At 37.9% G+C, this 19,680-nt stretch overlaps 1 protein-coding gene across 2 annotated transcripts; it reads right to left on the minus strand.

Annotated features, from left to right (window-relative positions):
- Positions 1–147: 147 nt before the first annotated feature.
- Positions 148–19,314, minus strand: kif5bb (kinesin family member 5B, b). 2 transcript variants are annotated; one of them, XM_079596355.1, is made up of 26 exons: positions 18,964–19,314; positions 14,003–14,090; positions 13,736–13,809; positions 13,426–13,530; positions 12,827–12,875; positions 12,628–12,683; positions 12,450–12,537; positions 12,099–12,223; positions 11,403–11,507; positions 11,165–11,310; positions 10,937–11,085; positions 10,654–10,844; positions 9,649–9,717; positions 9,099–9,305; positions 8,805–8,948; positions 8,485–8,670; positions 8,077–8,194; positions 7,868–7,923; positions 5,703–5,812; positions 5,517–5,618; positions 5,370–5,430; positions 5,211–5,282; positions 4,507–4,611; positions 4,206–4,422; positions 3,316–3,451; positions 148–3,182 (listed from the first exon to the last, which is right to left on the minus strand). In XM_079596355.1, the coding sequence occupies exons 1-25, from the start codon at positions 19,087–19,089 to the stop codon at positions 3,321–3,323; spliced, it is 2,880 nt and encodes a 959-aa protein (XP_079452481.1). In that variant the 5' UTR covers positions 19,090–19,314; the 3' UTR covers positions 148–3,182; positions 3,316–3,320. The 2 variants fall into 2 exon arrangements, with proteins under 2 accessions (XP_079452481.1, XP_079452480.1); XM_079596354.1 differs by having other exon boundaries at positions 7,859–7,923; positions 18,964–19,171.
- Positions 19,315–19,680: the final 366 nt, after the last annotated feature.

Raw genomic sequence — 19,680 nt, forward strand, 5'->3', positions numbered from 1 at the left:
GCTTACGGTTCTATATTTCCGAATCCACGTATAACCAACACAATCCCTAAACTCAACTATAAGGTAATTTCCAGGAATTTTACAGTAGTAAAAATAAATACAGCTTAGCATGCAACTCTCTCAAGAACACAAACAAGCATACTCGGGTGTATTTTACCCTATACTTTATTTGTGTTTCATGTCAAGGGGTGAAAACTTGCCTACAGTAAGCAACTGAAGGAAATATACACAGCAATTCAGTCTACACACTCTGAAGAACCAACTGTACACACACATCTGATCACTTCATCACCAGTACATCTTTCCATTAGAGCATTTAAACGGAGTGTTTCCCCAGTAACGGTTAAAAATGCAGATAGCGGATGCAAAATAAAATACAAAAAACAACAACATTGAAAGTCTTCAAAACACATGACCTCCTGCAGAAGCTCCTCAATAACAATAATTGGAAAATTCACTGAGAAATTCGATGTTTGAGATGCAAATTTTCAGTTTTCAACAAGTGCGTTTTTTCAATTGAGATGGTAACATTTTAAAGTGCTTTTATAAGTTTAAATTCGGTGAACAAGACAACCGTTAGACAAATGATAAATGAAATAATTTCAGAGGACTGTTGAGTGCGGTTTTCATTTCCTCTCCCATCGCTTTTCTTCAGTAATGTGAAACTTGCACTACACCAGATTTATATTGCACACAAAAGGTCTTAAAACGTCATCTTCAATATTCCCCCTGCTACTACAGTATTACAGTCATTTACACAGGACACCTAGTAGGATTTGGATCCAATTTACGTGGAAAAACAGGAAAATGAAAACCAAGTATACCGGAATCTACATACACTTTGCATAAGAAAACAAAAACACATTAGTAGACTTAAAAAAAGATCAACAAAAGAAAAAATGAACAGCAAAATTCCTAGTCTACAATAAAACAGAAATAAATAAAACAATATTATCTAGGTTGCAAGTGCAATAAATTGAAAACATGACCTAAAATGATTAAATAAACCCCGCCCACCATTAAATAGGCCCCACCCATTAACACTACTCAATGAAAGGCAGTAACGTTGTGCTGAATGAAAAGCATTGGAACCGTACAGACTGTGGAAAGCCAATCAGCAGGTCTAATGAAGCAAACGCAAGACACAAGGCAACCAAAACCACAGCAAACAATAATCCAAGATCGTATTTTGGTTGTATGAGCCAGAACTAAACGCTGTGTGGGTTCCCCTGGGATGTTTGCAACGCTCAAATCACGGAAGATTCGATCACCATTTCTAAAATGCATAGCGTCAAAATATGGACCCTATAATGGACTAAACCAGACCAAAAACAACGAAAAGGGTAAAAACAGGTGTAGGTTTACTCCAATGGCTGTTTGACCACTGCACAAACCTCACTCCCCAAAACCCACAAAATGACTCTATACAAGTGTAAGTAGTTTAAGTGTAAAACAAACTAAAAATTACTGTATTGCTTTTAGAGGGAGTATCTAAAGAGGAAAGGGGTGGGATTTGATCACAATCCCTTAACAAGGGACAGTTCACCCAAAACAGCAAAACAAAAAATAGCTTTTGTCATCATTTATGCACTCATGTCATCCCAAACCTTTATGAAATAATTTTGAAACAAGTTTTTCAGACATTCTTCTCCATAAAAGGAAAACCATGAAAGGGAGCTACAAAACTAAATTAAAAATACGTCAACCACTGAAAATCTCGAAGCTCTGGAGTCATGTGATGTGGCAGGTTTGATGTCAATGACGCCAAATGCCATTCTGTCTTGTAAACGAATGGCAGCAAATGAGATTTTAGAGCAACAGAGGGGACGATCTAAAGTGAATAATGACATAAGTTTGAATTTAGAACTGAATGTCTTGGAATATAACGGCAGAATCATATGAACTATTTTAATGGTGTGTTTTTCTTTTTCTTTTTGGAGCTTGAAATTGTCTATCCCCGTTTATTTTCTCATAAAGCAGCGTAAACACTGATATCCTTTAGTGTTGCATAAAAGAAAAAGTCGAACAGCTTTGGAATAACATGAGGGTTAATAAATGACAATAAAATATATATACATATTTTTTTTTATTGTTGGGTCAACTATCTCAAATTAAATGGCAGGTTCCATGCCTCAAAAACAATGTAATTACAATCCTGTCTGGTAATATTTTAGGCCAAACTAAGAGGAAAAATCCACACGTGATTTTTAATGATTCGTAGTGACTGAGCTACAGAGCAGCATCGATACGGCAAACTCTACCGGTTTAAATAGTGAGAACTAAAGTTAAATATTTAAATGTCAAAATGAGCATGTGACGTTAGTATTATAGGTTTTTTCTTCTTCTTGTTTTTACCGAGCTACGACTCGTCTAAGACCTCAAGCTGTGACATTCACACAGGTCTTTATGCTGTAACAATGATTACTCGTAACGTGTTTGTACAGTGCTTTAAATATACCTGTAGATCAGGTGCGTCTACATTAAGCAGCCTTTTCATTCTCATTTCATGGAACTGCATCTTGTTTGTCCACTTTCAGACCCTTTTATCATAATTTAAATCATCTTCTGAGAATGTCCATCATTACAAAAACTAATTCAATGGTTCATATATATATATACAGTTCAATTGTAGTGTTTAACTTACTTATTTAGGTGAAATGTTTAATAGAAACTACTCAAAGCCAGAGAGAACAAGCTAACTCTCTAAACAAACCCAAAATGTGAACGTACATAAATAAGGCTAAAATAACGCAGCTAGTAGTTTTTTTTGTTCCTTTTTACCATTTTTCATTCATTTCTGCCTTTTTTTTTCTTTTGTAATTTTGAAATACATTCAACTTGGCACAGTGAGGGACGTGGAGAGCAGGATGTGAGCAGAAACCGACTGTGCAAGAGTGAAGAGATACACGCTAGTTACACACGTGTCCACTGGTGCAAAAAGCCTGTCATTTTTTAGTTTTCTTTATATTTTTTTTAAGGGAAGATATAAGAGATAAGAATGGAGGAACAACTGTACAGCCCAGACGGGGATAGTATTTCATGTTTCATACACATATATATACTTATATTCATTTTCATATGTATAGTATTGAACCCTCCCGTGCTGTGGAATGCCTGTTTAGCTTTTTGGGGTGATATCAGCTTCAGCTGGGGCTACTGGGGTTATATTCAGCATTCAACAGCTGGAAACAGAAAAGAAAGAGAAAGGTAAAAAAAAAAAAATGAGTAAGACATAAAAAAAAAAGAATGATATTCGCAACACATTTTACCTCCATAACGTGACACATTTGCGAGTAATATGCAGCATCTACTCACTTATTTTACTGTTTGGCTACGCCTCCACCACGGATGCCCACTGATTGGTTGTTCTGGAAGAGCCCCGCCCCTGAGCGGTTGACATTGGGGTGGGTGGGAGAGGCGACAGGGGGCTGACCTGGTCTGATTGGCTTGGCTGTAAAAAGAGGAAATATGACTACCAGTTAGTTAGACCCCAAAACAAGTTGATTGTTTCTTAAATTGGTCAACTAAATCTTTCAATCACAAAAAACTCTCCTAAAAGGCTGGAATACTTTACATGATGTCTGGACCAATCAGCGCTAGTTGCGGAAAGTCAGAGCTGATTTTGGACAGTAGGAGTTGACATATTTCACAACGAAAAAAAAATGCGTAGTGTATGATGGGCACAGACTAAATTTTTTAGCTGCAGACTCTGATTCCAGTGGGAAGATATCAATGTTTTATGCTACTTTTAGAGCACATATTATACTGATTTGTGTCTCCTAGAAATCAGGGACATTTGTTTTTGGAATGACGTTTTTTCTCTTTAATTATTTAAAGAGTGTATAATTATCGGCAAGTGTATGACGCCTAAAATCTATTCTGATTTTAAAAGTCATGTAGTATATTTCAGCCTTAAGAATATTAACTGAAAAGCTTCTAAACTGGCCATTAATTGTGTTGAATTCAAAGAAATCATGAAATGAACAATGATTAATTTTTTGAATCTATTAACATCCTTCAAAAAAATCTGAACAAGCAACACTTCATATTAGCAATCAAAAACTTTCTGTTTCCTCTGTGGTAGAATGATATTCTCAACCCTATCCAAGTCCATTGCAACTTACAAGCATGTTGAAAGACATATGACTTGGCTGAATCTAGTAATTGCACTCTTTTAAAGTGTGTGTGTGTGTGTGTGTACTAACCGATCTGTGCAGAGTGTCCTCTGCGAGCCATGTTCTTGGCTCTGACGGCCTCTTTGATGCGGTCCACCTCCTGCTGGTAGCGTTTGCGGTCACGTGCTGCGTTCTCTTTGGCCTCTTTGAGCGCAGACTCCAGAGCCTTCACGCGCTCCGCCGTCGCCCGCAGGCGCTTCTCTAGCTTGGGCAGCTCACAGCGCAGGTCAGCATTATCACGCACCAGCTACACAGAGAAAGGAAGGAGACAGTGAGCGTGTGTGTTGTGAGAGAATGCATGAGGTATCTGATGTTTTAAGTGTGTGTTTACCTGCTTGTGCACTTTAGTGAGCTGTTCAAGGTTGTTCTCAAGGAATGAGATCTTCTGTTTTTGCGCCGCGCTGCCACCAGTGTCATCTGAGTCCATCTCAGCGCTCTGAAAAATATGTTGATACTTAATTAAGGCCGGTCAAGAGTTGTTGATAAAGTCATAACTGGAGTTTTATGACGTCTAGTTTATTATATAGTTTATTAGCTTTGATTAAAACCTACTAATAATTTACTTATAATAGTAGAAATCTAAAATTAAATAAAGTAAAATATATTTTTTTAAGATTATATTCAAATATAAATTATGTTAAAATGTTATATACATTTTTATATTAAAAGTACAAAAGTAAAATAAAAAAGCAAAAATCTAATAAATAATTTAAATGTAATATAAAATGGAAACAAAATGGGAAAAAATTAAATACAATTATACAAATAAAATAATTTAAAAATAAAATAAAGAATAAAATAAAATATTATAAAATAAAACATTTAAATAAAGGGACACGCTCTTCAAAATGTCCTGCCCAAACTCCCTGATTACATGGGACATTAGTTTACAGAAAAAGTATTTAAGAAAATGACAGCTATGCACTTTTAGGACCTTTTAACATTTAGCTTTTAATATCCACATTGAAACTATTTTCATTATCTGAAGTAACTTTTCCACTCTAAACTACAATTACACATTCACAATAGTTGTACCTTCTTCACCCGCGTGGCCAGATCCTGAACAAAGAGCTTCCTCAGATTATGAAGAGTCTGCAGCTCTTTGGCCTGAGGAGAAGTGAGAGATCAGAGAGTGCACACATAAAAACGAAGATGTGAGAATCATCTCTCAAGCACAGAACAAAAATGACCTACCACTGTCTCCTCCAGGCCTTTGAGATCCTGTCTGGCCTGTTCCCTTCTGTCCTGCATCACCCTATAAACATATTTCATCATTAACACACCAGACATAACGTCTCACGCACACTATACCAATCTCTGCGTGTTTGGTGCGTGTCCTACGTGAGCTCGTGCAGTTTGCGGCTCTTCTCCTGGTCAGTGGATCTGAGTTTCTCGTGCTCCACCTTCAAGCGCTCCTGCTCCAACATGATCTTCTGGTTCTGACTGCAGACAGAAGACAAAGTGAGGAAAATGAGCACATGTGGCCCTGATTCAGTGTCTGATGAGGAGTATATGTGTGTGTCTTACTCCTGCAGTTCAGTGATGAGTTTCTCCTTGATCTCCAGCTCATCTCTAAGGCTGCTTAGCTGTTTCTGATGAGCTTCTCTGTGGTTATGAATCTGCTCCTCGACTGCAGTCTGTCCAATCATAAACAGAAAAATTCTAAATTACATCTCTCTATTAAAATAAAATACAATCATGAGTCCCCTCCAGAATTGATGCAATCTAAACTGCAGAACACATACATGCTACATAACCTGTAGAGATGTGACGGTGATAATATTCTCCCACCGGTTAATCGGCTTGTGACAACACCGGTAATATCGGTTTCATTGGGTGGGAGGAGTGATGTAAAAAAAAAATCGAAATATGAATAAAACGAAATAAAAAAAATTAAATAACACTCCAGGTCTCCGCACCAGTCACGTAACTAAAAACTATGAAATCCGTGTGACCGGCCAACCGGTTAAATAAAAAAAATAAAAAAAAATAAAAAAACATTACAGAAATTATTCCCTCTGATTTTCTATTTTATTAAAGGAGAACTCCGGTGCAAAATGAACCTTTGGTCTAATTACACATTGTTACCTAGTCAACCGTTATCTGAGATTTGTTTTCATGATTATCGAATGTAAATAGTTTTATCTCTAAAAACAGTTTAGCCTATAACGCTAGTATAACGCTAGTATATGGGGCATGGAGTAATGACAAATAAAAATCGCTTGTTAATACCACTAACAAGGCTCAAAATAGCCCCACACTAACACGGCAGCATAATGAGGGTCCCTACCTTCAAACCGAAGCATTGAGAACTTTGACAGTGTCCAGACAGTTTAATAAGAAGATATTTTATACATACAGTCAACTTCACGTATACAAGCAGAATCCATCTTGGAAAAACAGACTCTATCAATCGATCTACGAACCACCGATCTAAATGCGCTGGATCATATGAGATTCTACACAGTTCAGCGCATTTGGATCGGTGGTTCGTAGATCGACTGATCAAGTCTGTTTTTCCAAGATGGCTTCTGCTTGTATACGTGAAGTTGACTGTATGTATAAAATATCTTCTTATTAAACTGTCTGGACACTGTCAAAGTTCTCAATGCTTCGGTTTGAAGGTAGGGACCCTCATTATGCTGCCGTGTTAGTGTGGGGCTATTTTGAGCCTTGTTAGTGGTATTAACAAGCGATTTTTATTTGTCATTACTCCATGCCCCATATACTAGCGTTATACTAGCGTTATAGGCTAAACTGTTTTTAGAGATAAAACTATTTACATTCGATAATCATGAAAACAAATCTCAGATAACGGTTGACTAGGTAACAATGTGTAATTAGACCAAAGGTTCATTTTGCACCGGAGTTCTCCTTTAATAAAGTTTGACTACTCGCAGCATTCTCGCATGGCTTAGAGATCGTGTGAATTGCACATATAAAATTAAGTTAACGAACAACCTCGATCCATCAGGAAACGCCCATAGGTCGCTGAAATTCACTGCACTTCATGATGAGTTTTTCTTTTGCGTGAAGAAGCCGGAGATGTGTTAAAAGATCGGAGTGCATTCATGATTATTAGGCTACCGGTATAATAATCCTCCTGGCACTGGGTCTGAGTGAGTAATTTACTCTTACCTTTGTTCTTTGATTAACATTACTGGCACTTTAAGACCGGCCGCTGCTGACAGAGACGCGATCTGACACGCGTCCCATTTTCTCACAAATCTCTATTTTAGACTTTATTTAAATCATTTAAGACTGCTCTTATGAGGACACTCGACAAAACTGACATTTTGGCATAATTTGTGTGTGTTATGGTTTGTTCAAGACCGAAAGAGAACTCGATAGGCGACTGACGCGCGTCTTTTCTGTGGGTTGTGTGTGTGTGTGTGTAATAGGCAGGACTTACAGACTCTTTAGTCTTGTCGCGCTTGAACGGTTTAAAAGCATTCACATTAATAAAAGCGTGATCATACAACGCTAGTCAATTGCGTAAAATAATTTTAACGCTTTACATTTGTTTTTTGTTTTTTTTGCGGTGCCGCGGTGGGCAAGTGATGAAACCGGTGTTGTGACTGAACACCGTGTAACACCGGTAACACCGACTATCATAGCAAGCCTAATAAACAGTTTATTGGGCAACAACACTCAGTAAAAAAAGTCCAGAAACATTACCTTACCATGCTTACCTTGACTTCATTAGCACTTTGTATCTCATTTTCCTTCTCCATTGCATGAACTTTCTCTGCACAAAAGAAAATAAACATCACAAAAACAAGCCTTTCACAATTCTCACCACAAGAGGGCAGTAAAAGTAAAGGGGTCTGGGCCAAACCAATTTTATTCGGCCATTAAAATGCATTTATGAGAGGAAAGGAAAGATGGAGTATATTTGTACCCTGGGCGCTGATTTTGACCAGTTCCTCGTTGAGAGAGTCAACATTCTCCTCCAACTGCCTCTTCTTCTGTTCGATGTTTTGCAGATACTCTGTCAGGGACTTGATCTTTGCCTCATACTGTAGACAAAAACAAAAAAATATCTCTTTTAAAGCTTGCAAACGGCTTGCTATTATTGTAATGAAGAACATGTGGGGTTTCCATTTAGCTACAGCCATACAATATAAAACATGAGACTGATTTCACTAAAAGAGCAGCTTATAAACGCTCTTTAATTCTTGTTTAATGTCCAATAGAAAAAACTTAAACACCTTTAAAATGCTAGAAGGGCAAGTAAATAAATGACATTTTAATTTCTGGATGAACTACTCCGATAAGATTTGTTGCTTTATCTTTTCCTCCCGTTTACCTGAGAGATGCGGAGCTGACAGGCTGCGAGCTCTTTCTCGTTCTCATCCATCTTCTTGTTGCTCTCGGCCTGAGAGCCTTCCAGCTGTTTGCTGCGCTTCACCAGAGTCTTCACCTCCGACTTCATCTTACTGATGTACAGACGAGCCACTGTGAACTCTTCATCAATGAGACCTCCACCTTCATGCTGTGGAGCGAAAGACACAGACAGAGAAAAAGAATTGATGTTAGAGAAGAGGGTGAGCAGTTGAAAGGAAAGGAAATTAAACTGCAAGGATAAAGAAACATAGCATTCAACGTCATGGTTCTTTGCCTTGGTACCTTAATGTCATTGCTGCCTACGGCGATGCCGATCTCTGCCAGGTCTTTAAGCAGTGACGACATCATCTCAGTGACTCTCTTCTTCTGATGGTTGGTCATTTCCTTCAGTTTCTGGAGCTCAGAGTCAATAGATGCGAGAACGCTCTGCAAAAACACAGCTCAGATTAGCCAACTAATACCAAGGCACACCATAAAAATATGATCTGGCACTATTATAGGTACCTTCCCATTTGAAATATATTATATAGTGATATATTGTATACATTATAGAGTAAAAAATGAGTTTCTGCTCACAGATTTTTGGTTGAGCTCTTCACTCAGGGTTTCAAACTCCTTGGTCTTGTCCTCCACCTCCTGACTCTTCTGATCATAGTTGACGGCAAGTTCCTCCAGAGCCTGCAGCACCTCCTTCACCTCCTCTTTAGATGCGTCGTTCTCCATCTGCAGACGGGTGAGCTCCGCCTGGAGGTTGTCATGGTCCCTCCGCGTCGAGATCAGCAGCTACAATTCAAATCAAGATTTTTTTTTTACATTGTGAAATTAGTCATTAAACATGTTGCACAACTTTAGGGTCATTAGGTTCAAATTCTTGTGATGGGACATAACACTGTCCAGATTCAAACCTGTAAATCAACATATAAGGAGCATGTGAACTAACCACTAGGCTGGAATGTTATTTATCATTTAGAGCTCTTAATGACTTTAATATAAAGTTCCTAATGGCAAAAGGCAAATCCCAACTCTCTAAATGATTCAGTCAACTAGGAGACAGGACACTGTTCTTTTTTATGGGAAGTAATGTAAATCTAGGTAAAGTAATGTAAATGTAATGTTCAGCTCTCACCTCTTCCTGATCCAACATCTGCTGCTTGAGTTTCTCAGCCAGCTGAGACTGCTGATTTATCTCATCATCCTACAGGTAGAAAACACAGAGAGAGAGAGAGAAAAAGAAAGAATAAATGTAATGAATGCATCTTTAAAGCAAATCTTGATGATTTTACAGCAGAACATAAGAAAATAATGTGGGGTGTTTTTTTTTACATTATTTGAGAGCATCAGGTCTAAAACATTTCACACAGTCACAAGTCTGTAAGCTAAAAAAGCTAACATGCACATCAGATGGTACAGTACTAATGTATGGTACAAATGTTATGCTTATGGTGTATCATCAAAACAATATTGGAATACATTTTTTCATGATCATGCTGATGTTTTGTACTATAATAAGATGTCAACACTGCAATAATAATCTAGAGAGAATGATTCAGATGACAAATAGTCCAAATTAATGACAGACATATTTATCTATGGCAAATACCAATGTCTATAGAGCAGGGTGATTGATGGTCAATAATATTAACTTGCACAACCGTTTAAAAGACTGGGGTCAGTACGTTTATTTTTAAGTCTATTGCTCATCAAGTTTGCATTTATTTTATCAAAAATACATTAAAAACAGTACTATTAATAGTAAAATGTTATTCACATTTAAAATAACTATTATTTCAATAATTTTTTCAGGATTCTTTGATGAATAGAAAGTTCATAAGAACAGCATTTATTTGAAATACAAATCTTTTGCAACAATATAAATGCCATTTTCTGTCACTTGATCAACCTAAAGCGACTTCAAACGTTTGATTGGTAGTGTATACTATATATTTCTTTGTAATTTAACCTATGCAAATGATATGGGGGGGGGGGGGGGGAAGCTGAAACAAAAATGTTCACACAATATTTGAAAATACCCTGAAAATTTTAAAATGCCAATTATCTCAAAATCAGTTAGGTCAACCATCACTAGCCCAAAAGCTTCATTCATTCATTTGAGGCCAGTAGTTTGTCTCACCTTGTCATCCAGCTGTTTGTAGAGTTTGGCTAATTCCCCCTCACACTTATCACGCTCAGCGTCAGTGAATTTGAGGGCAGGCATGCTGGGAGACGAGGTGATTTTATCATTATTCACCACATTATCCAGAGCCAGAACTTCTGCGTTTGCCTTCTCCTTATCATACTGCTCCTCAGCGGGGACGCTCTCACCTGAAAACATCAAATTCAATGCAGTTGTGTGTAATTCTCAGCAAATACAGCTGAACGAGTATGAAGAGAGTGTGTGTGTGTCATTTCAGTACCGTTCCTCCAGCGATTGAGCTCATTCTCCAACCAGGTGATGGTGTTCTTTAGCGTCTTGTTCTTCTCTTTCTCCCTCTCATATTTCTTCTTCCACTGTTCTGCTGTCAGCTCCACGTTCACACAGACTGTGTTCTTAATGGTCTTCGCTCTGACAGTGAGAACCGAAAAATGACTTGATGCTCAACACTAAAGTTTCAATAAAACTCAATACGTGCATGTCTCCTCACCTCTGTCCGAACATGAGTGTAGTTTTGGTCTCAGCCTCGTTGTATGAGGATGGAGAGCAACAGATCACTATAGTGGTCCTGCAGTTCCCACCCAGAGAATCCTGCAAGATCCTCGTCATCTTACTGTCTCTGTAGGGAACGTACGTCTGACATGGGAAAGAAATATTCATTCATCTCCATCCATTTAATGGCACAGGTAATCGTACATAATTGTAACAATCAGGCGCATCACACCCACCGATCCTTCAGCCAGAGAGGAGATGACGTTGCCCAGAGCGGAAAGAGATTTGTTAATGTTTTTGGCTTCATCCAACACTGCACCTTCTGCTCCGGTTTTACTGACCTGCAGTCAAAAAACATAAAATCAGAGACAGTGCTGCCCCAAATTAAACTAATATTAAAGAGGACCTATTATGCCCTTTTACAAAGTCTTGATTTTGTTTTTGGGGTCCACTAGAATAGGTTTTCATGCTTGAATAAAAATAAACATACTTTTTCACACATCTTACATTGTTGCAGCACCTCTCTTCCCATTCTCTCAGTAACGCTCTGTTTAGTTCCTGTCTCTATGAAGCCCCTCCTTCCGAAAAGCCCAATGTGCTCTGATTGGTCGGCTGAGCCAATGTGTTGTGATTATTCCACTGCTTCAAATGCCTTTCAGAAATGTCACGCCCCTTATCATAACCGTGAGTTTCAACACACTACTAACATAACTCAACCAGGCCTCACGCCTTTTATTTAGCATATTCCTTGAGCAGAAATTATTTAAATGAAGAATTCTTGTGACGTGTTTTCTCCCAGAAGAAAACTCAATACTACAACCGAGATGTTTCAGGGAGTTCAGAAATGCTGCGCACTGATTTAGAGATTAACTATCTGGAATGGACTTAGCTCTTTGTAACTTTGCAGACATTTTCCAAGCTTTTTCCATTACCTTCTCGCTTCCTGCTAAATCCACCAGGAAGAGTTTCCCACTCAGTTTCTGCTCCGTCTGTGTGTTCTCTTGCTTGACGTTTATCAGGAAGATACTGTGACTCCTGGAGCTGTGCTCGTTCATGTCTGACACACACACACACACAAAACATGAGTTTACATTTCGACTCAACTTTGATGACAGGCACACAACAGGAAAATCTTAAGATTCTATAAACATCTCTAAAGCAGTCAAAGAAGAAAGAACGTCCTGAAAACACTCTCGCTAATATAACTCAACAGGTGTGGAAAAGTTCAGCTTGCAGCTAAAATAAGACCATGCACTGTGTCTGACTGATTTGCATGTGCTTACTTGTGACAGCCACGTGTCTGTTGGATTTGCCTTCATCAATGGTGTCCATCACTTCATCTGGGCTACACACAAACCGTTCAGTACAACCCTGCAGATGGAGAACGAGATAGACAAGCAAAACATTTGAACCACATCTACACTAACACATCCACAGCCAATCAGTGAAACAACGCCTCACCTTTACGTAAGGAACCCTGTTCTTGTCTTCATGTACAGACAGGTTGGTCTTAGATACTGAAAGAGACAGAATTTATTATTTTAAATTAGCCCATTTCTGACCCTAATTATTATTATTTATAATCTGACAGAGGACTCTAATATACAATCTCGAATACATAAAGCAATATAAAAATAACAGAATTTTCAGTCATACGTACCATCCAGCAAGTCCCTGATCTTGTCCAGGTAAATCTCAAAATAGGAGACCTGCCAATGCAGATGAGCTCTGTGAGTTTAACAGTTTTATTACCAGCAGTTAGAAAATTAATACACTACTGTTCAAAAGTTTGGGGAAGATCACAGTCTCAGTAAGATTTTTTTAAAATGATTTTGAAAAGTAGCTTATGCTCACCAAGGCTGCATTTATTTAATCAAAAATACACTAAAACAAATTGTGAAATATTATTACTCCAGTCTTCAGTGTCACATGATCCTTCTAACATGCTGATTTGCTGCTCAAGAAACATTTCTTATTACCAGTATTATCAATGTTAAAAACAGTTGTGCTGCTTGATATTTTTGTGGTTTCAGGATTCTTTGATGGTTAAAAAAAACAGCCATTTTAGAAATATTTTGTAAGATTTTAAATCCCTTTTATAGAGATTGAGCACAGACAAAAAGCAATGACAAGGCCATTAAAAATCTGGAGATGAGCACAAAGAAGTTCCCGTGCCTAATTCATACGGCTTTTCTAGGTCTGAAAATATCAATGGGAACCCTTTGAATAACTAACACTGATTTGTTATGCATGTCAAACCTTGATATGGAATTCCAGGTTTTCATCCATGGAGTAAATATAGTTGAATATATCCTGGACGATCCGGGGAATGATGCCCATGCCGTCAGAATCGTGCAGGTTCCCCTACAATCGCACAAACACACATTGAATCACAATGATGATGTGAGATGTTTAAAGGTACAGTAAATGCACAGATAGCCCGGATTACCAAAAACCACAAGCATAATGTTAAACCATAAAACAACTGTGGAATCAGTAACAAAACCACACTGGGTGTTCGAAAATCATTTATGACACTGGATTATGCTTATTTCTAGATTAATTTTACCTCCATTGTGTGTGTTTTTCCAGAGGATGTTTGTCCATAAGCAAATATTGTACCGTTGTAACCCTCAAGCACATCTACAGGGCACAAAGACAACAAAATATACCATTTGAATATGATCTCATGGTCTCTACAACAATATTTAGGGATGCTTAATTAATATCGACAAATTACTATACTAAATAATATCAATGGCAACATGAAGGTGACAGAATTTTCATTTTAATGTTGTGATCTGGTTGAATGACTCCCGAAGGACTCGTTCCTCACCTTTAACAATCTTCTGAGCACAAGCGTTGTAAACCTGCTCCTGAGAAGTGTTCGACTGAAACACACGATCAAACATATACGGCTTTCCCTGGAGAGAAAGAAAGACAGAGAATGAATGATGGGTTATTATTCATACATGCGTTTCTCTTTATATATAACTCTGAATCAGCAGACTTGTCATAAGACTCAAAGATGATCCTTCGGAGAAACGTTCTACAGAATAAGCACAGACTAAACAAGAACATCATTACTACAGGCCAAAGAACAAGACATCCTTCCCTCCTGTTACGGATGGCTCTAACCTTTAACACAAACAGCAGTGACAGTAAATCAGGTGTGAAATTCATGACACAATAAGAGCATTTTATTAGAGATCTTCGTCCAGGCATGAGCTCGCTACGTACGGTAGAAACAACAGATTTAACATCCTCCTGATCACCGCTTATTAGCAGCCCTGCTTTCAGAAGTTTGTTTCCTTTTTTCTCTCTAAATGTATTTAAAAATGGTTTTAAGCCTTGAACTAAGCAACCAGCAAGATGTTTCATAACATTACAAAAATGGACAAGACAAAGATACCTGACTGTATGCTTATCTAATAAAGCTCTGCAACTGAATATCTTTTCTAAATACCAAAACTAATAATTTTAAATAAAAATACACTACTATTGAAGTTGTGGTACTATACGGTTATCAGGACCACACGTATGTCTTTTTGTCCCGTATAGTCATTCCTGATTGGTCTAAACCCCAGTGACGGGTAGGTTCAGGGGCGGGGTTAGGGGTAGGCCATCGTATGATTGGTCTTAACCCCAGTGACGGGTAGGTTTAGGGGCGGGGTTAGGGGTAGTCCATCGTATGATTGGTCTTAACCCCAGTGACGGGTAGGTTTAGGGGCGGGGTTAGGGGTAGTCCATCGTATGATTGGTCTTAACCCCAGTGACGGGTAGGTTTAGGGGCGGGGTTAGGGGTAGTCCATCGTATGATTGGTCTTAACCCCAGTGACGGGTAGGTTTAGGGGCGGGGTTAGGGGTAGGCCATCGTATGATTGGTCTTAACCCCAGTGACGGGTAGGTTTAGGGGCGGGGTTAGGGGTAGTCCATCGTATGATTGGTCTTAACCCCAGTTACGGGTAGGTTTAGGGGCGGGGTTAGGGGTAGTCCATCGTATGATTGGTCTTAACCCCAGTGACGGGTAGGTTTAGGGGCGGGGTTAGGGGTAGTCCATCGTATGATTGGTCTTAACGCCAGTGACGGGTAGGTTTAGGGGCGGGGTTAGGGGTAGGCCATCGTATGATTGGTCTTAACCCCAGTGACGGGTAGGTTTAGGGGCGGGGTTAGGGGTAGTCCATCGTATGATTGGTCTTAACCCCAGTGACGGGTAGGTTTAGGGGCGGGGTTAGGGGTAGGCCACCGTGTCGTCCGGATAAGCGTATAGTAACAAAGTTTTATATAAAATATTTGAAACTGTGAGCTTGTGAATTGTATTTGACGAGAGAAAGCGTGAGCGCAGCAAAATATTTTTGAGTGCAAGGTTAAAGACATTCATATAGCGCGTTTACATAGAAAAAAAATTACGATAATACAGCCATTTGTGAACTGCACAACATACAAAAAGAGTTAAAAAAGGCATAAAGAAATAACCAACGCTGTCATGTATCATTTAAGCAAAGTGCCCGAAAATAAAGCTGGTGTCTTCGATAAAAATACTGCAAGAAAAAAAAAAAAGTCCTCTCAGCCTCGATGAACAGCAAAAACAAACATAGAAGCGAACAAGCTGTAGTCCGACCGAGTCACATGAAAATGACTCTTATGAGCTGATTCTTTTAAAGAATCATTCAACACTTATGGGTTTAAATCAGTCTGACAAATTCAGCGAATTAACTTTAAAGGTTACAGAAGCAGGTTCTGCAACAAATCTGCTCATTTGCAGGCACGCTGATTGGTTGAATCGGGTTGACGTGACCCATCCACACACCAGACTGAGTTCCTATTACACGTCCAAATTTCCTCACCATGCCACTCCAACACTGGAGTAGATTAACCAGGTGAGGAAACAGCTGTGGATGTAACACAGCTAAGCAGATTAGTCCAGCCAACCTGAGCAACCGCTCACTAACACAACAATACACACACACACACCTACCACAACACAAGCCTACATTGAACATTTATATTAACAAGAGGTTGACCAATATTAGCCTTTAGTTGTCAGTGCTAATATTAAGATATCTTATAAATGTAGATCTCTATACATCCCTAATCACAGCAAATTAAATCTTTATTTATTTGTTCATTTAATATTATATTATTTACGTCAGTTTATTTAGAGATGACACTTTTGTTAATTGGAAGGCACATTTATTGTTTTATTTCTATAACATGGCTAAATATCAAACTATTAATTAGTGTTAGTATATACAGTGTATATTATTAGAGTATTTAGTATTTTGAATTAGCCTTTGATATTTTCAGTTCTTATTTTCAGTGTTAATAATTTTGTTGTGCTTAATTTTTTTATATTTCTATTTAGCTATTTTTTTTATCTAAGTTTTAGTAATTTTCATTAATATTTTTATTCCAACTTTAAAACATGATTTGTAATAGTTTTAGTTAACAATAACTGTACCTGATATATCAATGTGACATAGCCTACAGATGAGGTTTTCTCGCCACGTGTTCTTGCATCCCTCGTGCATTATAAAGCAAAATATAAATGTAGCATAACAATACTAATATTTTACATTTTCACAGTTATTGTCAAACAACATAACTTGAACATTCAGTGAACCAAATGGTTCAATAAAGTTATAAATATTAATAATGCACGATATCACAGCTTTGGAATTTCAAACCAGTGACTTCTTATAAAATCTTCAGACAATCACAAGACTGCGTGAAGAGTGTTTTTGTATCTGTATGTCCTGAGGCCTCCTCCACTGCCAGAAAAGGAACAGCACTGTTTACAACTCTCCATATTCCCAATGAGGGATTATAATTGTGCTCCCAACGGTCACAGAGATGGGAAGGTTCATCACATGTTAGTTGTGCTGTGTTTGCATAGAGACAAAGAGAGAAAAGGAAGAAACAAGCGACGAAAAAGCTAATTACAACATATTCCCTTATGAACTATAGGCCTAATACTGAACTGAGACTGATATCAACACAATAAAACATGTATAATCCCCAATACTGATCCCTCATTGTGCAACTGGACAGACATGTTTGGTTTCCTTCGTTACAGCGAGATTTATAGCCCAATCTATGATCTTTCCACCTGCTAAAAGCCATTATACCAACGCAAGCACGGCCCATTTCACCAGAGCTGGATAGTTGCTCTGGTGCTTGATGCTGACTTGCTCAAAACAGCTGGAAGACTAAACTCATTTGGCCGCCATGCACAAAAAAAACCCATCAGTGCACTGGAAAACAAAAGGGTGAGTGTTGGTCAGTACGATGTCACTGTAGAAATGGAGGCCAAAATGAAAAAAAGTTGAATCCATCGAATTCCTTGACCCGATATAGCAAATTGACCACAGCAAAACCACAAAACTGCTCCACCTAATACCCAGCTGTACATTGCACAGACTGCATGAGGGAAATTTAGGACATTGTCACTCTATTAGACATCTAGCTATACTGCATTATGAGTTTAAACAAGCCTAGTTTAACCAAAATAAAAAGGCACATAAGGCAGAATAAGCATCAAACATCAGATACTGCCACTCAATTACAGAATAACTACACAATTTCTAACAAGCATGTTAAGCCTTTTTAATAATGCAAATATATTAGTAAAGATGTATGGTTAAAAATAGGAAAATAGACAAGACATCTATCCGGGAACATTTTAATAGGAGAAGACTATTATGCCAAAACAATGATGTCAGCATTTTAATGCAACTTATTTATTTTTTTAGTTACAAAACCAAGACAAAACATGTGAAAACTTTAACTTCAGAAATGGGAAACATTACCATCAGAGAAAAGGTACATTCAAGTCATGCTTTAACTGAAGTGCATTATTAATAATGAATAATGTAAAAAAAAAAAAATGTTTTAAAATAACTTTATAAATATGGCCAACATCGCCATCACATTTACAACTGTCCAAAAATGTAAAATGCTTTAAAGACTAAATTTCAATAAAAAAAAAAAAAAAAAACTTTAATTAAAATAAAATAAAAAACGGACCTAAAACCTGATGTAGGAACATGGATTATATAGCCTAACTAGTGTCTATATACAGGCCCACAAATATGATTGGAAGTGAGTTGCATTGCATGCTGTCTGTTCCTAATAAAGCACAAATAGCCAAAATAAAGACGTGGATGAATGGTCTTTGTACATTTGACGTTTTAAAAGTAGGCCACATCATAACAGACTGACATCAGTGTGTGTTATGATCATAGTCACTTAATTTATTCATTTTTTAAACTCATATTAACTTAACATTTCCGTATGATGTGCGAAATATGCATAGGCCCTGTATTTAGCAAGCTTTTGTTGATTTTCTACAAATGAAAACAAACCGATTAACATTAGCCCAGGGGCTAGCGGTTACATATCACTTATCAAAACCCATTTAGAAGTGCACTACAATCCAAAATTATTACATTGACAAAAAAAGATTAGGTTTTCCTATTTATAAGTTCAAAATGAAACATTTTGACATTGTGCTGCATTAACATCTGAGGACTGTTAGCCATCGAGCTAACGATGACTAAAAACTATTAAACTTGCGATTATATTACTGATTTAAAGCCTCACACGTACCATGTACTACTTAGAATAACACTAGAACACGAATTATTATTACATTTCCACATACATAGGAATATAAAAATATATATTTTCTGTCAGGATACGTATGCAGGTGGTTAGCGGATGCTAATAGAAATGGACGGCGGGTGTCACAACGGACCAAATGCGGCAATTCATCATGCTATTATATTATAAACTCACCCCGATGACCACACTATCCTCTCCTTGAAATTTGGGGATATATTTGTCTCCCCTCATCACCTCCGAACTGTTTAAAGGCCGAAAACGGCACATGACTTTGATGGTGCACTCGGCCGGGTCCGCCATCTTCAGCTGTGGGGAGGAGGAGGATGAGGAGGAGGATGATGAGCGCTCCTCCCGAACGTCCTCACTTCTCTTTGTGTTTGATCCGTTTAGGTGGAAGTGGGTTTTGGATGGAATAGTGAAGTGGCTGTCACACCCCCTAACAACAGATACTAAAACAAACAAGAGGAGGAAACCGGGGCAAGTTGTCTCATTAGTTGTCACAAGGGCTAATAGACTAGTCACTATCTCAACAACCTACTACATTTACACAATCATTTTATATATATTTTCAGGATAAAATTCTCAAAAATTATTATAATTTGATGTGTCAACGTACCACTACTGCTGAGACTTTGTGACAATGTGCCCCATTAAACAAATACACACTTATCAAGACCCCAAATTCTACAACAGGAACTTGTTTCAGCTCTTCTTTCTTTTTCTTCTTCTTTTTTTGACACTGTAAAGTGTTTTATAGGTAGGCCTACTGTATGTGTATACTTTTCCAGTAACCCTCAAAATGCAGACACACACACCGCTCGCTATATTCTTTGCAGACACAGCATTGATTCTGGATGATTCAGGGATCTGTTGGATCCTGATGGATGTGAG

The sequence above is a fragment of the Phoxinus phoxinus genome, assembly GCF_949152265.1.
Source record: "Phoxinus phoxinus genome assembly, chromosome: 21".
NCBI classification, from domain to species: Eukaryota; Metazoa; Chordata; class Actinopteri; order Cypriniformes; family Leuciscidae; genus Phoxinus; species Phoxinus phoxinus.

Excerpts from the sequence above, each read along its gene's own strand:
- kif5bb (XM_079596354.1), bottom strand. The coding sequence starts at position 19,089 with ATGGCGGACCCGGCCGAGTGCACCATCAAAGTCATGTGCCGTTTTCGG. Across the intron at positions 11,311-11,402 it reads CCTCTCTGGCTGAAGGATCG|ACGTACGTTCCCTACAGAGA; the intron begins GTGGGTGTGATG and ends TTCCCATGTCAG. Across the intron at positions 4,612-5,210 it reads TGGCCACGCGGGTGAAGAAG|AGCGCTGAGATGGACTCAGA; the intron begins GTACAACTATTG and ends CATATTTTTCAG.